Source organism: Gossypium raimondii, chromosome 13 (assembly GCF_025698545.1).
Source record: "Gossypium raimondii isolate GPD5lz chromosome 13, ASM2569854v1, whole genome shotgun sequence".
Lineage (NCBI taxonomy): Eukaryota > Viridiplantae > Streptophyta > Magnoliopsida > Malvales > Malvaceae > Gossypium > Gossypium raimondii.
Window position 1 is genome coordinate 1,093,056 of NC_068577.1, and position 21,349 is coordinate 1,114,404.

Below are 21,349 nucleotides of genomic sequence, written 5' to 3' on the forward strand. Positions count from 1 at the left end.
CTTTCTGGGGCTAAGCATCCTTTCAATGGTGTTTTCTTCGATAAGTTATAACTTGGAATATAACAAAAGTTTCCTCTAAAATTCAGTTCAACTCCACCATATTTTATTAGCTTTACATGTTGATAGTGATATAAATTTTAGCCATGCGGGGTGGTGGTCGCTCATCGTCTAATTATGAGGTCGGAGGTTCAATTTTCACCCATGAGAATGGAACACAATTTATGACCAATCATTTATCTCTTCAAAAAGCACTGTGACGAGGGGATTAGCCACTACTAACAGTGGCGAATACTCTGATTTTGACAAAAAAAAGTGATATTTCATAATAAAATTTACATTTTAAAAAATACTAATATTTTTTTAAATAAAAAAGGAGTAGATAGTTTTCTAATGAAAAGTTACATAAGTAATAATAACTAGAAACTCTATTACATGCATATGCACATGAAAATAACGTATTTAGAATAATATGTATACTTAAAAATAATATATAATAAATAGTGAAACATATGGTGTTTCATTTGACTTATGGTTTGTGTGGGGATGCTTTTAAGGGTGTCTTGTTTTGAGAATGTTTCTCTATTGGGTGTGTGTTTATGCTATTGGATTCAAGCATGATTTTTCCTTTAATTTTGTTTGTTATTTTTTGTAAATTTACTGAAGTTTTTTTTAGTTATAAATATTTTGATAATTTTTTTAATTGATTAAGCTTTACATTTTAAATCAGAATAAATTTAAAGACAACTCACATATAACTTACGCAAAATGTAAGCCAACCTAAAACATTAACATCCCAAGACCTCGACTTTTGCTTAATATTGTCAAAATCTCAATAGCAAGAAGAATGTTACATGATAATGTGAGCAAAAAGAAAAATTATGTTAAAATTATACCAATCGATATATAATATGAGTACTTTTTTACGAATATAGTATTGAAGATTGGGATGGAGAATGATGGGATTTAAACCACCAATATGAGCACTTTCTCAAAAGGGTGATAATTAAAATTTTGAAAATCGGACTCGATTAAATAAAATATGTTTAAAAAATTCAGTTCAATTGATTCAATTGTCTAGTTCAACAGGTGTTTTGATTGATTTAACTGGTTTGTACTGGTACCCAAATCAATTAGTTTAATATTTTTCTCTGAACTGATATCCCAATCAGTTTTCAGTCTAGCCAGTCCAATCAATCTGATTGGTCCGATTAAAACAACCATGGTGATAATTTTGTTCAAGAGACTAGAGCTTTGCCAACAATTTAATAGGAAAGGCAACGACTTCCCCAGCATTCACTCTTTGGTTGATGTGGGCATAAACCCTTCAAAATAAGTCCAATTCTAAGCGATAAAAAGAGGGTATGCAATGAAATTCATGTTAGGGCTAAAGTGACCCTCTTATGAAAATGGTGTAATCTTTTGTTTTGGGCCACCCCATAACCACGGTCAAACTTTATAAGATGTTTGGTGGACATTATAATTCAATTGATGAGCACATAACACAACAAAACAAAATTATTTTAGGCCTTTTCAATTGTCCTAAAAAAACAACCCAAATAGATCATAATTATAAGTTTTATCTAGGGGTATTCATGGGTCAGGTTGGTTTGGGTTTGGGTCAGGTTTAATCATGATATTAACACTTTATATTTACCCAAGCTCAATTCGACAAAAAATATGGGCCTAAAATTTTGTCCAAGCCCATCTGTATTTGTAAATAACTAACCCAAGTTTATTTTAGGCCCATCCATATTATTTTTAAAAATATATTTATTTTAATATTTAATAATTTAATACATATGAATTTTTTTATTGTTTACATTGAACTGGTATTATATGAGAAGAGATTATATGAAACTGTGAATTTTTTAAATTATTTTTTAGCATTTTCAATTGGATTTGAATTTTTTCAAGAGAAAAAAGCTAAAAATTAAAAGGAAAAATCTGATTTATCATTCGCCTATTGGAAAGAGATATAAATGATGTGGAATAACAGGTTCATACAATCCTTTCTCAGTATTATATATTGTTATAAATTTAAAACATAACAACAGTTGAGGTCGATCTCAAGCCTTGAATGTTCAAGACTGAGCTTGCCCCATATTTTAAACAAGCTTAATTTTTTGCCCAAACCTATTTTTTTAACTTTATTTTCGTTCAAACCCTCTAAAATTCTGAATAGTCTTTTGACCTGAACAAGTAACATTACCCATGAAGAATTCTAGTTTTATCCAATATTTAACAAAAAGTTACCTATTTTACTTCTTAAAATCTACCCATTCTCTACTAAAAGCTATTGAGTTGTACGTAAATCTAGAATGGAAACAAAAGTTACAAACAAGGAAAATTAAACCATTTAAGGAATAGGATCTAAAAGGAAATTATATAAAAGAATAGGATCTAAATGTAAATTACACAAGGAATAGTTTGGCCAAAAAAAAAAAAAGGAAAAATCATAAAAGGAATATTAGGACAACAAAACAAGTGACAGTTAACGAAAGCCTCCTCTTTAGTATCAATGTAACAATGTTTCTGTCATGAACCCTATTTCTTCCTTGCACGTAAAAAAATGCTCCTCGCATATGCCTAATATTGTCTTGTCTCATAAATAAAAGGAATAATGTTAAATTTAGCTTGTAATATTTATATTTGCTATTTTGGTCCTTATTTTTCTTTTGAGTTAAATTTAACTATTAATTTTTAAAAAGAATCGAATTGCTTTTTTAAATGGAAATAGAGGCTAAAAGTTATTTTTAATAATGTTTGCAAGGCAGTTCATGTGTGCTTTATTCTAACATGACACTAATTATGTTATATGCTACGTCATTAAATAATTTAAAAATTATAGAAAATTTTGAAAAAAGAGCAAGAAATATAGGTGGATTACCATGTGAGCTGACATGTTTAAAAAATTTAACGTTTTAACCAGTATTTTCGTTAAAAATAGAGCAATTTGACTCTTTTTTAAAGGTTGATGGTTAAATTCAACTCTTTCTAAAAGGTTGAGGACCAAATTTAACTAAAAAATGAATAAGGATCAAATTAATAAATATATAAATATTAAGTATCTTTTCCATCCAAATTTCCAAACCTCTCCAATGACAAAAACAAAGCAAGAAAATTAAGATAATGAACAATAAAGCAACCCCAAAGTCCTATAATCTTTTTTAATTTGTCTACCTTACTATCACCAAAATTGCACCATTTCTTCTCCCAATGGAACAACATGCAACAACACATCATGTAAACAAACTATCCTTCATCCTACTCATACTTTCCCTTGCTTTCCCTTCCTCTTCGTTCGAATTGCGGCCATCGGTGGCCGATTCCACGTTCCTTCACCGCAACGACACTGCGATATCTGATTTTCGTGTGCTAAACCGAAGAGCTTTGTTTCAATGCCCTGATCTTAACCCTTATCTCCAAATCAATGTTACCACCCAAGGTGACCTCTCTGATGAACAGTTCATCACTGTGAATGTTAGTGGGGTTTTGGTACCTTCGGATGGTGATTGGGTTGCTATGGTCTCACCTTCATTTTCAAAGTAATTTTACACTTTTCCATTGTCTTCCCAAATTTCAATCTTTTTTTTTTCTTTTTGAAGTCTCATGTTTTGCTTTGTTTTTTCATGTGTATATGGTAAAAGTATCATGGAGGTTATTGTCCTAAGAGTCAGATTGCATTTTGTCTTCTCTACCCAAAAAATAGATAAATTAGTCATTATACATTAGACCAAAGAGCAAATTGGTCCTTGTGTTAAATTCCATCCATTTTTACTGTTAAAAACCAGTCCCTGTATGTCACGTGTAACTATTTAATTATTCTGTCAGCTAAAAAATATTTTTAATAGTAGAAATAGATAAAAATTTTAATAAGAATGATCAGTTTGCTCTTTGATCGAACATATAGAGACTAATTTACCCACTTTTTGAATAAAGAGAACAAAATACAATCTGATTTATAGTATAAAAATCTCTATAATACTTTTACCGGTGTGTGTATATATATATAGTGTGACTACTTGTCTTGGAAGTGAGGCTTATTATTTACAAACTGGTGACACAAGTATTCTTCCTCTTCTCTGCCACTATCCTGTCAAGGTATTTCTGCTCATCATTTGTTTATATTATTCATATGTGTGAATGCATGGTTGTAAAAGTTGTACTGAATTGTCTGATTGAATCTATTGAAAATAATTAAAAACTCGAAAAATCATGTTTTTTTTTATTCATCGAGGATTTTTAACAAAAAATTTGGGTTATTTTATTATGATTTGGTTCATTTCATTCTTATATTTTTGTAACTATATTTTTTTATGAAAATACTTCTTTAGTTTCTGAGCAATTTAATTCTTCTTAATTTTGGAAATGAGCAATTAAGGATAATTCATGTTTAGCTTTTTCTTCTCAATTGTACATAATTTATTGGTGCAATAACAAATTTAGTCCTCGATGTTTATATATTCTATGTAAATGTTGACAAAATGTGTAAATTTTGTGGGCTAATTTTGTTAAATCAGGATCAAATTGGTAGAATATGTAAATATTGTGAGCTAAATTTATTAAATCAAGATAAATTTGACAGAATGAGTAAACTTTGATGACTAAATTTATTATTATACTAATAAAAGATATGTACAATTGACAAAAATATTAATGTGTAATTGCTCACTTTCGAAATTGATAGGGTTCTAATTATTATTCATTAATATTTAAATTTCTTTTTAAATGATTGAACTGCCTAGGGTTTCGATTTTTTTTTTTCAAAATCGTAAATATATTAGACAACTATATTGTAAACGTAAGAAAAAGATGCAGTTGGAAATTGTGGTTGGTGCAGGCAAAGTATGTGACCAGTGATCCGAGCTACCTAAGTTGTGAGAACCAAAAATGCCAGAAATATGGTAATAACGGCGACTGCGAGGTTAGGACTTGCGCTGGCTCCTTGTCTTTCCATGTCGTTAACATTAGGACCAACATCGACTTCGTGTTCTTCGCCGGCGGGTTCAGCACGCCTTGCATTTTGACAAAATCCGACGTGCCGTTGAAATTTTCAAATCCCAATTCACCCCTGCATGGACATCTCTCCAGCATAGATTCCACTGCCACATCGGTATGGAAAAGAAAATTTTAATTTCTTCACTTTGTATAATAAGCAGGGTGCAAACCTAAAATTTTTCTTAGAAGGAGCTGAAAATTAATTATTAATTTTTGAGAAGTCAAAACATAATTTTATCATTTTTAAAGGGTTAAAAGAATTCCTTTTTCCTTTCTGAGGGATCAAAATACAATTTCACCATATATTACTTTATAATTTTATTATTTACTAGGGGATTAAAATAGTAAAATTTCATTTTTGAGAGAGTCAAGACTAGACCTGTCCATGGGCCGGGCGGCCCGCCCAAAATATGGGAGGGTTTGGGTAAAAATATAGGCCCGAAATATGGGCTTGGGCAAAATTTTAGGCCCGTTTAAAAAATGGGCCAGGCGTCGGGCAATTTTTTTGGCCCGGGCCCAGCCCGGCCCGGCCCGAAAAATATTAAATATATATATTTTTTATTTTTAAAATATAATAGTTTTTTATTTTAAGTTTATTTACTTTCATTTCCTTGACTAGTGTTACAAAATAATAATAATAATAAAACATCAAGTTTGTTTTACTAATCAAATGTTAGATTTTGTTACAACAATTAATACAATTAATACAATTAATAATTTGATAAATTTACTAATCAAATGTTAGATTTTATTACAACAATTAATACAATTAATACAATTAATAATTTGATAAATTTACTAATCAAATGTTAGATTTTATTACAACAATTAATACAATTAACAATTAATAATTTGATAATTTTACTAACAATTAATTTTAATAACAATTAGTTTTAATTTTATTAAAAAAATAATTTTAATTTTAATTAAAAACGGGCCGGGCCGGGCCGGGCTCGGGCCCATATTTTTTCTTCGGGCCGGGCCTGGGCAAAATCTCAAGCCCATATTTCGGGCCGGGCCCGGGCCTAGTAAACGGGCTGAAATTTTTTGTGGGCCCGGCCCATGGACAGGTCTAGTCAAGACCCCTGTCTTCCCCTTAAATATGTCCCTTAATATAAGACGAGCATATATATATATATATATATATGAGTTTAAAAAATTTTCTAAACACATAGAAAAACTTTAAAAAAAATAGTTCACATATATTGAACATATACCCATGCCTAACACTTATATTTGAGGTTGAGTACATTAACATTTTATAACACAAAAATGCAATTTGATAATAAAAAAGGGTTCCACTTCAGATTGGATCAGTTCGGATTGGTTTGAAATAAGGGATTAGATTGATTGACTTGTGAACCAGTTGAATCGTTCAAATTAATAGGTTGAACCGATTGAATCAAATTTCTTTATTTTCTTTTAATAATTTATTCAATCATCAATTAAACAGTTTAAAATTACTTGATTGTTAAAATTACTTTGCTTATCACTTGCGTTGTAGATGAGATTAACATGGGTTAGTGGAGATAAGGAACCTCAACAAGTACAATACGGAGATGGAAAATCACAAACATCAGAAGTTGCAACATTTTCAGCAGCGGATATGTGCAGTGAGTTTCGGCTCGGTACTATTCATAAGAGCTTGATTTTTTAAACAGTATTTTTGACTTTTTTTTAGGTTAAAATATATCATAATTGTGAAATGGTGTAGGTTCCGTTGTGGTACCAAGTCCAGCAAAAGATTTTGGATGGCATGATCCTGGTTACATTCACACTGCAGTGATGTCAGGATTGCAACCTTCAAGCACCTTCAACTTCAAATATGGAAGGTATATATATAGGCTATAGCCACAAATAGATCTTATAATGTTGGATTTCGTCCTTTTTGTTTTGTGTTCATGAAAGAAATGTTTAGGGGTTTCAATTGGTAACCAAATAGCCTTATGTTGTATGATTCAGTGATGCAGTTGGATGGAGTGCTGAAATTCAATTTCGGACGCCACCTGCTGGAGGATCGGATGAACTCAAATTTCTTGTTTTTGGTGATATGGGAAAGGCTCCTCTTGATTCTTCTGCTGAGCATTACATCCAGGTATGATAAAACTTAAACCGTTTTATGGATTCTGAATCGTCTCATCACTCTGAATGAAGATTTTTTTTTAAAGTTTAGACTTCCAAGTCGAAAGTTTGGACTTAGTTTTTGTATCATGGGTTCAAAAAATTTGCCATGTTTGTTAATATTACCCAAGTTGAGTCTTAGATATTTGCTTACTCTAGTAGTAACTTGGAGAATACCTTCGAACTTCCTCAAAACTCTGGGTGGCAATTATGAAGCGGTAGAACTTGTTCAAGAATATCATCGTTCTATGAAATCATTTGGTTCATTAGCATTTAGATTACCCCAATTTGGAATAATTGCCTGAATAGGCATAGGAATATTTGGTGCTTGCTTAGGCACCCAACCTTGTTCATGAACATCATAAAAAATCCTTGTATGACGTCGGTCTAGCCGATGGCAAAATGCTTGCATATTGTTTGTAAAAAACACTTTAGTTCCACTTCATGACACACTCTTGGTATAATTACTCTTTCAATCCTTCCTCTTTCTACCTTTAATTCAATTTTGTCATCTATACTTTTAACTTTCACCCCAACACTTTTCACACTCCTACGATATAGTTTATACCCCGAATTATTTTCTCTCAATACACAAATATTTTTAATTCTCTCCAATATCCAACTACTTTCTCAACTAACACTAATAATTTATTTACTTTGAGAATCCTAACACAGGAAAATCTCGAAACAACACTATTCTCATCTTAGGGGGGGTGTTAGACAAAATAAGGGTAAGAAAATGAATCGGTTGAAAGAGATTTAGAAATAGTTTTTGAGAGTCAAAATGACAAAGTGCTAAAAATCCCTTCACCAGTTGTGAGAGGCTCTTATTTATAGTGTCTCAAGAATGAGAATTACAAAGCTGAAAGCTAATAGGAGTAATGAATGATATTTTTTAGTTCCAAAGACATTTATGGTGTTTTTTTAATTAATAAATGATATTGTTGGTGATGGTGAATAGTAAATAAGAATTCACCATGTTTCTGAAAGGAGATGTTACAGGAAAATGTTAAGAAAGAACCTCTTAACTAGCTCCATATTTGATCTGCTAAAGCCAAGCTCGTTGAGATAGCTCAAGAGTGAAGACAACCCAAAAATCCTACCATATTCTAGAGTTATTTCCACTTCTTTTACTTTGGTGAAGCGGTCCCATGTGAAACATCTTCCGCAGAACATATCTTGAAATGCAAGATGAGGGTTGTTCCTAAAAAAGAATGATTTTTACTTGTTCTAAATGTGAATTATTCTTGACATAGTTGTTCCAAACAATAGTTATTTTGTGTTGATGCTTTTCTTAGTAGAGCTTGTTCTGAATAATAACTCTTCTTAGAAACATAATTGTTTTAAATAGAAGTTGCTCAAAATAACGATTGTTCTGAATATAGTTATTCTTGAAATGTAATTATTCTAAACAAAAGTTTGGATGACAGTTGTTCTAATTGAAGCCCTATTTTGAACGTAGTTGTTCTTGAACAATAATTGATTAAAACAACAACTATTCTAAACAAAAGTTGTTGCTTCAAAAGAAAATTAAGTAATACGATGATGCTACTTGTTCCACGCTTGGTAGCACAATTTCTTGAAACAATAACCAAAACTAAATATCTACAATACATATATAGGCTATGTATCCAAGACTGATATATACATTTTTTTTCCAATATTTTATCATGTACTTTGGATGCTCTTTGAATGATGATATCTCATACACATATTTATATATGAGTCGAATATGGATATTCCAAGAAATTAAAGCATTATCATGTTTGTGTGGCACATTCAGCCAGGATCAATTTCAGTGATTAAAGGAATGACCGAAGAGGTTGAGAATGGCAATGTAGACTCCATTTTTCACATCGGAGACATAAGCTATGCAACTGGCTTCTTAGTTGAATGGGATTACTTCCTCAACCTTATAACCCCTTTGGCTTCTAAAGTTTCTTACATGACAGCAATCGGAAATCACGAAAGGTAAATATCTTGTCTTTAAACCATTCGATTTTTATACGCTTATCAAAATAAAACAAATATGAACAATTGTTATACCCCACACTTTTTAGGGACTATTCAGATTCAGGGTCATGGTACACAGGTCCAGACTCGGGAGGGGAATGTGGGGTTCCATATGAGACCTATTTCCCGATGCCAACACCAGCAAAAGATAAGCCATGGTATTCAATAGAGCAAGGCAGTGTTCATTTCACTGTTATTTCGACAGAACATGACTGGACCGAAAAGTCTGAACAGGTAATAAAAAAAATGAATTATTAATTTCTTCAATCTGGTCTTAATTGTCATTAATTTTTGCACTAATTTACGAAACTAATTAAAATTTCGACAGTATGAGTGGATGAAAACAGATATGGCTTCGGTTGATAGATCAAAAACACCTTGGTTGGTTTTTACTGGGTAAGTTAAAAATGATGCAGTAATTTGGGTCTTTTGTGTATAATTACTTGAGTTTGACCAAACCAAAATATCAACCTTAAATATTAACCAAGTGAAATTCTTCCGCTTTAAATTTACACAGATAACTCGATTCTTAATCAAGTTGAATTTTTGTTTGGGAAATGCAGGCACAGGCCCATGTACAGTTCTCTAGGTGCTGATGATCAATTTCTTGAAACAGTAGAACCCCTTCTCTTGAATAACAAGGTAAAATTAGAAGCCAATGGCTTTCATTATTCATCAACCTGGTTTGATGTGAATTCCCCTATTTTGTAAAATGATGATAAGAGGATTTATAAACTAGGTGGATCTGGTCCTTTTCGGACATGTACATAATTATGAGAGAACGTGCTCGATCTACAAATCAGAATGTCTAGCAATGCCCGAAAAAGATAAAAATGGCATCGACACATACGATAATACCAACTACACTGCACCTGTCCAAGCTATCGTTGGAATGGCTGGTTTCAGCCTCGACAAATTCCCTGATGATGTAAGTTTAGAATTTATATATATATATAAAGCCAAATATTATAATTATAATCTGTTAATTAAATCATACATGGGCAGGCACCTAGTTGGAGCTTGGTAAGGATTTCTGAATTTGGGTATGTTAGAGCACATGCAACAAAGGATGAGCTGAAATTAGAGGTAAATAATTATTTGTAGTAAGAGTTAAATTATATTTTATCTTATTTATTTTTTAAAAAATGAGTAAATTAGTTTTTATACATTAGATCAAAGAGTAAATTGGTCATACAATTAAAAATTTCAAACATTTTTATTGTTAAAAGCTGGTTATATACGTCAACATAAGGTACACATGAAACGCCACATGCAATTATCTAGTTATTTTGATAGTAACATTAATTTTAATAGAAATGACCAATTTATTCTTTAACTAATATATATAGAGATTAATTTAATAATTTTTAAATAAAAAATAAATTAATTTCTAATGTATAATCTTCTATAATAACCATGTTTTCGCTTTAAATAGATAAATTAATTAAAAGATTTCCTTCCATAATTCTTTATGTTTGCAGTTTGTGAATTCCGATACCAAAAATGTTGACGACAGCTTCATCATCACCAAAAAGTAAAGGCCGATGCAATTCAGGCAACATTTATGTTTTTTTTTTTAAAAAAAAAGTGTACGATCTTGTTCATTATGTTATTTAATTACGGATTGTACGTTTAATTACTCCTAAAATATCTTATGACATATATATATTATGTATTATTTAAAGAAATATTTTAATACAATATTAAGCGAAGGAGTTTATAGTGTGACAAGAGATGAGCTTTATTTTTTTCCCTGTAAATAGAAATAGCATGAAGTGATTATATCAAACTTAATATTAAGTAAGTAACGGCACAGTATAATTAGCAAACAATAAATTTTGTACCAAAATCGGAGATTCTTTAAACAACTATAAGATTAAATTATCAATGACAGCACATTTAATCATATAATCTGCAACCCCATTATGCTCCCTTATTACATCCCACCTCCCACACAGAAGCTGATGCAAAAGCCTTAACTCCACCAAGCTACTAGTACCGTCACCACCTGCTAACAACAACTCTACAAATAAAGCATTATCATATTTCACCTCAATCCTCCTAAACCTCTTTTCCCAAGCTATAAAAAGGCCTTCCACCATCGCTCTAGCCTCAATATTTTATAATATTAAAATTAAAATTAAAACCCACTATTAATAATAATAAATAATATTTTCATCTTTTTTTTAAATAATTTATTTTTATCATTTAATTGTAAAATTAATTTTATTTAATTTCAGAATCACTTTAAAATAAATTAGTTAAAAACACTTTTTTGGGTTGCACAGTGAAAAATTATAAATTTCTAAAATTAAGTGTTTGTGTTATTTATAACAATAAACCCTAACCATATTTGAACCTATGTTTTGAGTTAGACGGTCTAATTTGTTTCCTAACTTTTGACCAACACAATCTTCTCTGCTATTCTCAAACTTTAATTTGCTTAGAGTGTAAGTTTTAACTTCACGAATCGATTGCACATAAAAAAGATTTTTATTAATTTTATTTCAGCAAAAGTTAATTATCTGTTATAGGGACAAAAATCAATAAACTGATCTCTCAAAAAAAACATAATTTATCATATAGTTAATTACTACTATTTTCCGGAAGAGTAGTGATGCTCAATATTCTATGTTCATGGCTTGAGCTATGTCCCTTTATATAGAGAAAAAAAAATATGGTTGGATAAGGGTTAAATAAATAATATTATTTTATTAAAAAAATACATTTATTCCCTACTGGAAATACCTAGGGGCGGCAACACCCTCATATCGGAATTAGGGTTACTATTCTTTATATGGTAGATGGGCTTATTGGGTCTGTCTCTTGTATTGAGTACAAATATATGTATTATTTTGATCTTGAGGCGAATATATTGTCATTTCGCTAAAATCTTCCATTGTGCCTTTAAAATGCTAAATGCTCTCTCAATACAACTTATTAAGGACGAATGGGCTTGATTAAAAAATTCTTGCGGCAATGTTGATTTTTGTAGATTCACAGTGGATTTTTTTTTTGAGATTTATTTTGGACTTTGGAGATGAAAGTAAAAATGTGAGAATGGATACTACTGATATCTTGACACTCCTATTAGGTTTTAGAGCATGTGGCAAAGAGAGTAATTTTTGAACAAGCATGGTCAAATATGGCATTTCACATATCTCATTTCTAATCAGCTGTTGAAAAAAGCTACTCACCCTAGTGTTTTTTTTTTTATTTTAGAGATTTTAGCTCAACAAGCTCTTGCAAACCTTCATTCACCAAACACTACAATTAGAAGGTTTCACTACGTAATCCTCCATTTGTGTTCAAATCAACTAAAAATGACCCAAAACTTTGTTTACCAAATACTCCCAATATATTTTATAAGTATTAATATAATAACTATTATTATATTATTGACTATAATAAAAGATATAGTATCGATAGTTATGTGTAATTTAGTATATTAACATACATATTTATAATTATAACTAACAATATATAAAATATTATTAAAATTTTAATATCTTAATAAAATATTATTTTTTAAAAGTAGATTTTGAATTGGGCTTTAACTTTTAGAAATTGTATTTGGGTATCGAGTCTAATTTCTTTTTATTTTGGACATGAGATTTGGATTATAATTATTTATTTGAGTCTAAGTAATAATGAGTACACATCAATTGGTTTTGAGCTTAGTATAAATATTTGAATTTTGGAATAAATATTTTAGAATATGAATATTAAGTTTATAAATCTAATAAGAAAGATAAAAAAATTATTCAATTGTCAGTAAAATATACAATAAAAGATATTTTTGTTAATTTATATAATATCATAGAATAATAAATTTTACATACAATAAACACTTTAATTATTTTATATAAAATATCTTTATTAAATATATATAATTTATGTTTTTTATAAGGCAAATTTGAATTGTAATGTCAATATATAAAAGTTTAATGAATTATTACATTCAAAATTAAAATATTTATAACTTAAAAAAATTCAAAATTATCTGAGTCGTCAGAACCGTCCAGCTTGACCCGTTTGCCAAATCCAATCTGACCCGTTTGCCAGCTCTCTTCAATTTTCATGATCTTTCATCTTTAAAAGAACCCCCTACAATTCGCCTATGCACCTGGTCAAGCCTTTACTATTCCTTTCATTTTAACCTTAATATTCATTTCTCGAACTCATGCATTTTATACCCTCAAAACTCCATTGTTTCACTTCAATGGAAAAACCCTTTTCTCCTCTCATCATTTTCTTCATCATCTTCATCTCGGATTTCCCTCATTTATATTCTCCATACCGATTACATCCCTCGATCACCGCCTCAACCTTGGTACATCGAACCCACACCGCGGTATCCGATTTTCATGTCATCAATAGAAGGACATTGTTTCAATGCCCAGATCCAAACCCTTTTCTCCAAATCAATGTTAGCAAAAGTTCTACCCTTCTCTCAAATGAAGAGTTTGTGGCAGTGATTGTTAGTGGAGTGTTGGTTCCTATGGCAACTGATTGGATTGCCATGATTTCGCCTTCACATTCTAAGTAAGATGAATACCCTTTTTAATTTCTAATGTTCATAATTTGAGAATAATATCAAACATTTGAATGTGATGCAGCATTGGAAGTTGTTTGGGAAGCAAATCATTTTATGTACAAACTGGTGATCTTAGTGATCTTCCTCTTCTTTGTCATTATCCGGTTAAGGTACGCAAATTATGGTATTATTGGCCAATTTTGGTTAATTTCTTTCATGGTATTAAGCTACCAACTATATATAGATATTGGTAATTTTTGTTTCAAAATGCAAGTTTGATTCTCCACATAAAATGTAAAAAATTGGGTTTTTTAATAATCAAACTCGACATTAATATTAACTGAAAACTCGAATATAAATGCATGGCCGGTTGGCTGTCAAGAAAATTTGAAAATATTTTCCCTCTAAAGCCAACACATAATTATTAAATACTTATATGTCATTAAACCACCGTTATTTATATGCTCCAATTGAGTTACAGACATCAATCAATTGAATAGGAATTTAATTGACAATTATGAAGATTAATAAGTATCGAGAGTATTGGTATAGATAGTACATTATATTTAGGGTAAACTATACCCGTGGTCACTTTTGTTTACCTTAGGTTACATTTCAGTCACTTATGTTTGAAATGTTACATTTTAGTCACTTATGTTATCGTGTTGTAACATTTTAGTCACTGAGCCGTTAATTGTCGTTAATGGTGTAATGGTAAGCTGACGTGGCACATTAAATCATCATTTCAAACAAAAACTTTAGGTTAAATTATACAATTGATCCCCATAATTTTTCGTTTTGAGCAATTTAATTCTTTTATGTTCTTTTAACTTTCTTTCTTTTTTTTTCTTTTTTTTTTCCATTCTCTTTTACTTCTCCCTCTATTTTTCTACCTTCTTTATTTCTTTTAACATACCTGGAAGTCGAATTGGTAGTGAAAAAAGAAGCATGGTATGGGTTTTGGTTATAGGCAAATGATGACAGTCGACTTCCTACTTCTTTTTTCATTGCCAATTCGACTTTCTAATATGTTAAAAGAAATGGGAAATGTATGAAAACAGAGGGAGAAACAAAAGTGAATGGAAAAAAAGAGGAAAGTTTAAAGAACATAAAAGAAAAAAAATTAAATTACTTAAAACTAAAAAATATGGGGATCAATTGTATAATTTAACCTAAAATTTTGTTTGAAATGATGATTTAACGTGCATGTCACTATGCTACACCATTAACGATTTATTAATGGCTCAATGACTAAAATGTTACAACATGATAACGCCAATGACTAAAACGTAACATTTCAAACATAAGTGACTAAACGTAACCTAAGGTAAACAAAAGTGACCATGGGTGTAGTTACCCTTATATTTATAGGAAGAGAATTGAAGTTCAAACTTTAGAGATAACATTATTAGGAGAGATAATTATGAGCTTCAAAAGAATTTATCTTCATTAATAAAAAACAGATATGGAAGACACCTTAAGTCTATCAATATATATATATATATATATATATATATATATATATATATACTATAACTATGATGGTATCTTTGTTTTTTTTATATTTTGTATGAAATTATACAAAATCATTTTAAACTCAAAATTACGCAGAAAGAAAAATGAATTATATATGAATTGAACTCAAAATTGATATCAATTAAAATTTAATATCAAATCTAATCACTAATTTCAGTGGTAAAAAATTAATTGACATTAAATTAAAAGTAGGATTTCAGTAACTCAATTATTTCTCTACTTATAAAATAAGAGGAGGGCAAAAAGTTCTAACAACAACGCGATTAGCACGACTTAAACCCAGATCACACTTAAGATAATGAACACCTTGACCATCAAGCCAACACACATGACTAAATTATTTTTCTATTTTATCGGTGATTTAGTTTGAATGTATTCTCAATTATTGAGTAGTGAAAATTTAAGTGTTCCACTTAATACTAGGCTTTATTTGGGGATTATTTTATGTGTGCTCTCACACCTATAATGTGACTTATCTGTAACCTTAAAAACTTGAATGCTTATTATTGATTTGGTACCACTTCTTTGCTCATTGATACTAAATTTCATAACCATTTCCCATTAATATATTAGCACACTTTTGAACTATAAACAAAATTACTTGATAGATATTGATGCAAATTAATAAAATTAATAATATTTTAAATGAAAATATATGTAAATATTGAGATAGATAGACATAGGTCATCTTATGATTCATATGATAAAACTGCACTTTAACTTTTTTTATAAATTTATTAATCCTAGGTAAGGTTTCCTAAGGTAAAATTATGCTCTTTAACATCCAAAATTTATAATTTTATTTCAGCCCGAAACACAAAACTCCTTTTTACATTTCGGGCGGTAATGATTCGGTTCGATCGGGTTTTTAAAATTTGTTAAACTGTCCATCGTAATTTGATTTGGTTCTCAATTTTTCATATTAATTTTTATTTTAGATTTTTAAACTTATTTTGACAAAATGAGTTTTGTATTTTTGGCGTTTGAATATTATTTGACAATATTTTAAAAGTTTTTCATAAATATTTCTAAAAAACAATAAATTTTCAAGAACTTTTAAATTATTTTCACTATTTTAAATATGCAATCTTTATTTTTATTTCAAAAAAATTAAAATTAATTATAAATTAAATAAAAAATAGAATCCAGATTGATTTCAGGTAACTGCGATTTTAAACATGCATTCCATAAACCATCCAAACACCTCGGTTTTGGTTGATTTTTGATTATTTCTTGGTCAACCCTACATCCACCCTGCATAAAAGTCTGCATTAACCTTTACCGTTAGTTTAGCATTGTATTTCAAAAATTTGTAGTAAAAAATGTACTTTAATGTATACAATGGAATTTGGTAATTTTTACCTATTTGGTATCTAAATTTTTTGTTATCTAACTAGTAACTAAAATTTTTTTTTGGACGTAATTAGTACCAAATTTTAAAAACCCACTTTTTTCTAGGTACTTGACTAACCTCGTTGCATTTTTCATCTCAACTAATTAAATTATGCGGCATGTATTAAAGAACCAATTATATTGCATCACTAATATGTATCTCCATCAAGATTTTCAAAATGGTCGAATCAGTAAGGCCACCGATTCATCAATCCAGTCAATTTAGACAGTTAAATTAAATAAATCATTAACAATTCATAATATATATATATTAAAAACAAGTTCAACCAATTTTTTTTAACTCGGTTCAATTAGTTTCTATCGGCTCGCAGCTCAATTAATTTAAAGCTTTTCTCCAAACCCCGATATCCGATTCGATTAAGATAAACATGATCTCAAATGATTTTTTTTTTTTTACTAAAAACTGACTGTTTTTTAACCTTTTGCGAACTAATATACATCGCCATTGAATGGAGGGATATTGCAGGCAAAATATGTTAGCAGTGATCCAACGTATCTAAGTTGCGAGAAGAAAGATTGCAGAAAATATAATAAGAATGGGAAATGCGAAATCAGAACATGCAGTGCCTCCGTAATATTCCATGTCATTAACATCAGAACTGACATCGAGTTTGTGTTCTTCGCCGGTGGCTTCCACACCCCTTGCGTTTTGAAGACCACCCTTCCCTTCAAATTTTCAAATCCCAATGCCCCCTTGTACGGTCATCTCTCCAGCATCGATTCATCTGCAACTTCGGTAATCTAACCACGTCGAATTAGCATTTAACGTCTAAGCTGACGACTAAACTAACTGAATATAAACATATACTTATATTTAACACTTAGCTCGTGTCCAAGGTAACAAAGTAGGGCACAGCTGAGCATTTTGTTTTAGTGGTGCAGATGAGATTAACATGGATAAGTGGGGATAAGAAGCCTCAACAAGTGATTTATGGGAACGGGAAATCACAGATTTCACAAGTTACTACTTTTTCGCAGGATGATATGTGTGGTTGGTACTCTTCAACATCATCATATTCTTAATTAAGCTTAAATTAATTTCTTAAATAATATTTTTCTTCTTTATTTGATTGTAAAAATGGATAGGTTCTACTTTTATTCCAAGTCCTGCCCAGGATTTCGGGTGGCATGACCCTGGTTACGTACACACGGCTATCATCACCGGACTTCAACCTTCGACCATCTTCAACTACAAATATGGAAGGTATAATGTAAATATATAATCTGGAGATAGGGAAAGGGGTTGCAGATACTGGGATTTGAATCTGGAATCCATGGATGTCTCCTCTTAAAGGTGACTACACTAAGTTCTAGTTAAGGAACATACGTATACAGGGGAGGGAGGGGTAGACAATGACCTTGATCTCTTAAAAATAATAAGTTATTCATATAATCTAAAAATAATTACTCATTTTTACTCTCAAATAATTTTCTAACTTCGTCCTGTGTGTATAAGGTAAATGTGAAGTAAACTGTACTAATGTTCTATGATTCAGTGATGCAGTTGGATGGAGTGATGAAATTGAATTCCGGACACCGCCGACCGGAGGATCAGATGAACTCAAATTTCTTGTATTCGGTGATATGGGAAAAGCTCCACTTGATGCTGCTATTGAACACTACATTCAGGTAGTGATCATTGCCACAATCGAAATTCACATAATATTCCGATTGTAGATGTAGAGAGTCGAATCCCAAACATATTATTATGCACTAACGAGGCTGATAAGATTTTGACACGTAGCCAGGATCTCTATCAGTGGTAAAAGCAATGGTAGAGGAAATGAGAAATGGAAGCGTAGACTCCATTTTTCACATTGGGGACATAAGCTATGCAACAGGCTTCTTAGTTGAATGGGAGTATTTCCTTCACCTTATAACCCCTTTGGCTTCTAAGGTTTCTTACATGACAGCGATCGGAAATCACGAGAGGTCTGTGAATGATTAATGGTTAAATTTTGTTATTAGTCCCTGTACTCTTTAAATTGGTCAATTTCAGGCCCTATACTTTTTTGAATGTTAAAATTTAGTCCTGGCCAAAAAAGTAGAAGTTAATTTGTTCGGTTAAATTCAATTACTAGTTTCATATCATGTGTATAGTTGTAGACTTAGCTCATAATCTACAATTAGATTATTCTAAGTCTATACTTTTGAAATTTCAGTATTGAAGCAAATGATAGTCGTTAATCTATTAATTGAATTTTTAGTGAGTAATATGTGAAAATAACAAGCTGACATGACATTATATATGATAAATGAATTTAACGGTTATTGTTTGGCGAGTTATGAAATTTTAAATTTTGAAATTGACCAAATTAATTTAATTGTGATATATTATTGTAGTATCACCATATCGATGAAGTTAAACGTCCTGTATTTCAGGGATTATGCAGGTTCGGGGTCTCGTTATGTGACTCCGGACTCCGGCGGAGAATGTGGAGTTCCCTACGAGACTTATTTCCCGATGCCAACCGCAGCAAAGGATAAGCCATGGTATGCCATAGAACAAGCCAGTGTTCACTTCACTGTCATTTCAACAGAACATGATTGGACCCAAAATTCTGAACAGGTTGGTAATGATATTGCAATCATTTATATGTATATATATACATGTAATTGACATGGTTTCAAAATTTTTCAGTACAAATGGATGATAAAGGACATGGAATCAGTTGATCGATCGAAAACACCTTGGTTAATCTTTGCAGGGTGAGTTACAGTCCGATCAAAAACACATTCATCGATCAAATTCAATGATTTGCTAACGATATTTTCAAAATGCAGGCACAGGCCAATGTATAGCAGCTATAATGGTCTAATCACTGTCGACGCTACTTTCCGTAAAGTCGTAGAACCGGTCCTGCTGGCTAACAAGGTAAGTTCTTGTGAATTTGGTTTATTATTATGTTAGGCAGTGAATGATGAGGAAGAATGAACTAGGTGGATCTGGTTCTTTTCGGACATGTTCATAACTATGAGAGGACATGTTCGATTTTCAAGTCTGAATGTTGGGCAATGCCGAGGAAAGACGAAAATGGGACAGACACATATGATAATGGTAACTACAAAGCACCAGTACATGCTATTGTTGGAATGGCTGGATACAGTCTTGAAAAATTCCCAAGCTTTGTAAGTCTTTAATCAACCTTATCTGCACTAATAGAATTTAGGGTAAACTATCAAAATAGTCACATTTGTTTCAGATTACATTTTAGTCACTTACCATGGTGTTGTAACATTTTAGTCACTGAGCCATTAATTGCCATTAACGGTGTAACGGAAAGTTGACATGGCACGTTAAATCATCATTTCAAATGAAAATTTTAGGTTAAATTATACAATTGGTCATTACATTTTTTTTATTTTGAGCAATTTAATTTTTTTCTTTTATGCTCTTTTAACTTTCTTTTTTTTTTTTCTTTATTTTCCATTCTCTTCTGCTTCTCCCTCTATTTTCCTCTCTTCTTCATTTCTTTTCACGTAATTTTTTTTATGTTTTTCATTTGTTAAAACTAGTCCACAAGCTCGCTTCACTTGAAAAAATTAAATTGTTTAAAAAAATAAAAGTTTAGGGACTAATTTTAACAAATGGAATAGAAAAAGTATGTTAAAAGAAATGGAGAATGAAGGAAAATAGAGGGAGAAGCAAAAGAGAACGAAAAAAAAAAAGTTAAAAGAACATAAAATAAAAAAAATTAAATTGCTCAAAACAAAAAAATATATAAGGACCGATTGTATAAATTAACCTAAATTTTTTGTTTGAAAAGATGATTTAATGTGCCACATCAGCTTACTGTTAAACCGTTAACGGTAATTAACGGCTCAGTGACTAAAATGTTACAACGCAACGCAATAACGTAAGTAACTAAAACGTAACATTTCAAACATAAGTGACTAAAATGAAGTCTAAGACAAACAAAAATAACTATTTTGGTAGTTTACCCTAAAATTTAATTCAGAATTTAGAATTTAATCTTCTACTTTAATTTCATAAAATTGGATCCTCCCAGATTTGGAATTTAATCCCTGTATTTTTATTTTTAAGAATTTAGAAGGTCCAAAATCATAATTTGACCATTGAGGATTTAGAAATCCAAAGAAAATAATGGTGTGCAATTGATATTGATGAACAGGCAGCTGGATGGAGTATGAAAAGGATTAGTGAATATGGTTATGTTAGAGCACATGCAACAAGGGATGATCTAATGCTACAGGTTGGTAACAATTAAATACATAAATATTACGGTTAAAATATTTGGGAGGTCCTTGTATTATAGGGACTAGATCAATTTAGTATTTATACTATTAAAATGAGTCCAAATTGTAATAGAGTCAACATTTACTTTATAAAAAACGTCTTGAATTTTTTTTTCAATTGCAATTCAATTTCAAATAAAAGATTTCATTTACGAACCGTAAAAACTTTAAAATATTAATTCTATTAAGCAAGAAATGTTAATTGTATTTCAATTTGACCTTATTTGATTCTTTCTACCAAGACATGAATCAACTTTATCCATTTAATAGTAGAGGGATTAATTTGATCGATCCTATAATAGAAGAAACATGAAGTATATTCACCTAAATATTACCAAATATTTGTTTGTTTGTTTGTTGATGCTAATTTATAAATTTCTTCACCTTTTGCAGTTTGTGAACTCAACAAGAACAGTAATTGATAGCTTTCGCATCACCAAAAGCAAAATACTTTGAATTAGCTGAATTCTAGGA

The 21,349-nt window shown here is 30.5% G+C and overlaps 2 protein-coding genes across 3 annotated transcripts; both read left to right on the forward strand.

The window, feature by feature from the left end:
- The first annotated feature begins 3,081 nt into the window (after window positions 1-3,081).
- LOC105782528 (probable inactive purple acid phosphatase 1) lies at window positions 3,082-10,863 on the forward strand. Of its 2 annotated transcripts, none has more exons than XM_052626210.1 (13): window positions 3,082-3,545; window positions 4,014-4,101; window positions 4,841-5,113; window positions 6,503-6,626; window positions 6,713-6,830; window positions 6,961-7,093; window positions 8,903-9,090; window positions 9,180-9,366; window positions 9,461-9,528; window positions 9,696-9,774; window positions 9,872-10,060; window positions 10,138-10,218; window positions 10,614-10,863. In XM_052626210.1, the coding sequence occupies exons 1-13, from the start codon at window positions 3,217-3,219 to the stop codon at window positions 10,668-10,670; spliced, it is 1,914 nt and encodes a 637-aa protein (XP_052482170.1). In that variant the 5' UTR covers window positions 3,082-3,216; the 3' UTR covers window positions 10,671-10,863. The 2 variants fall into 2 exon arrangements, with proteins under 2 accessions (XP_052482170.1, XP_012462776.2); XM_012607322.2 differs by having other exon boundaries at window positions 6,503-6,611.
- Window positions 10,864-13,354: 2,491 nt separating this feature from the next.
- LOC128036014 (probable inactive purple acid phosphatase 27) lies at window positions 13,355-21,331 on the forward strand. The gene is made up of 13 exons (XM_052626496.1): window positions 13,355-13,677; window positions 13,752-13,839; window positions 17,085-17,354; window positions 17,501-17,606; window positions 17,705-17,822; window positions 18,115-18,247; window positions 18,363-18,550; window positions 19,001-19,187; window positions 19,260-19,327; window positions 19,403-19,493; window positions 19,559-19,747; window positions 20,752-20,832; window positions 21,269-21,331. Exons 1-13 carry the CDS (start codon window positions 13,355-13,357, stop codon window positions 21,329-21,331), a joined length of 1,905 nt encoding a protein of 634 aa, XP_052482456.1.
- The last annotated feature ends 18 nt before the right edge of the window (window positions 21,332-21,349 follow it).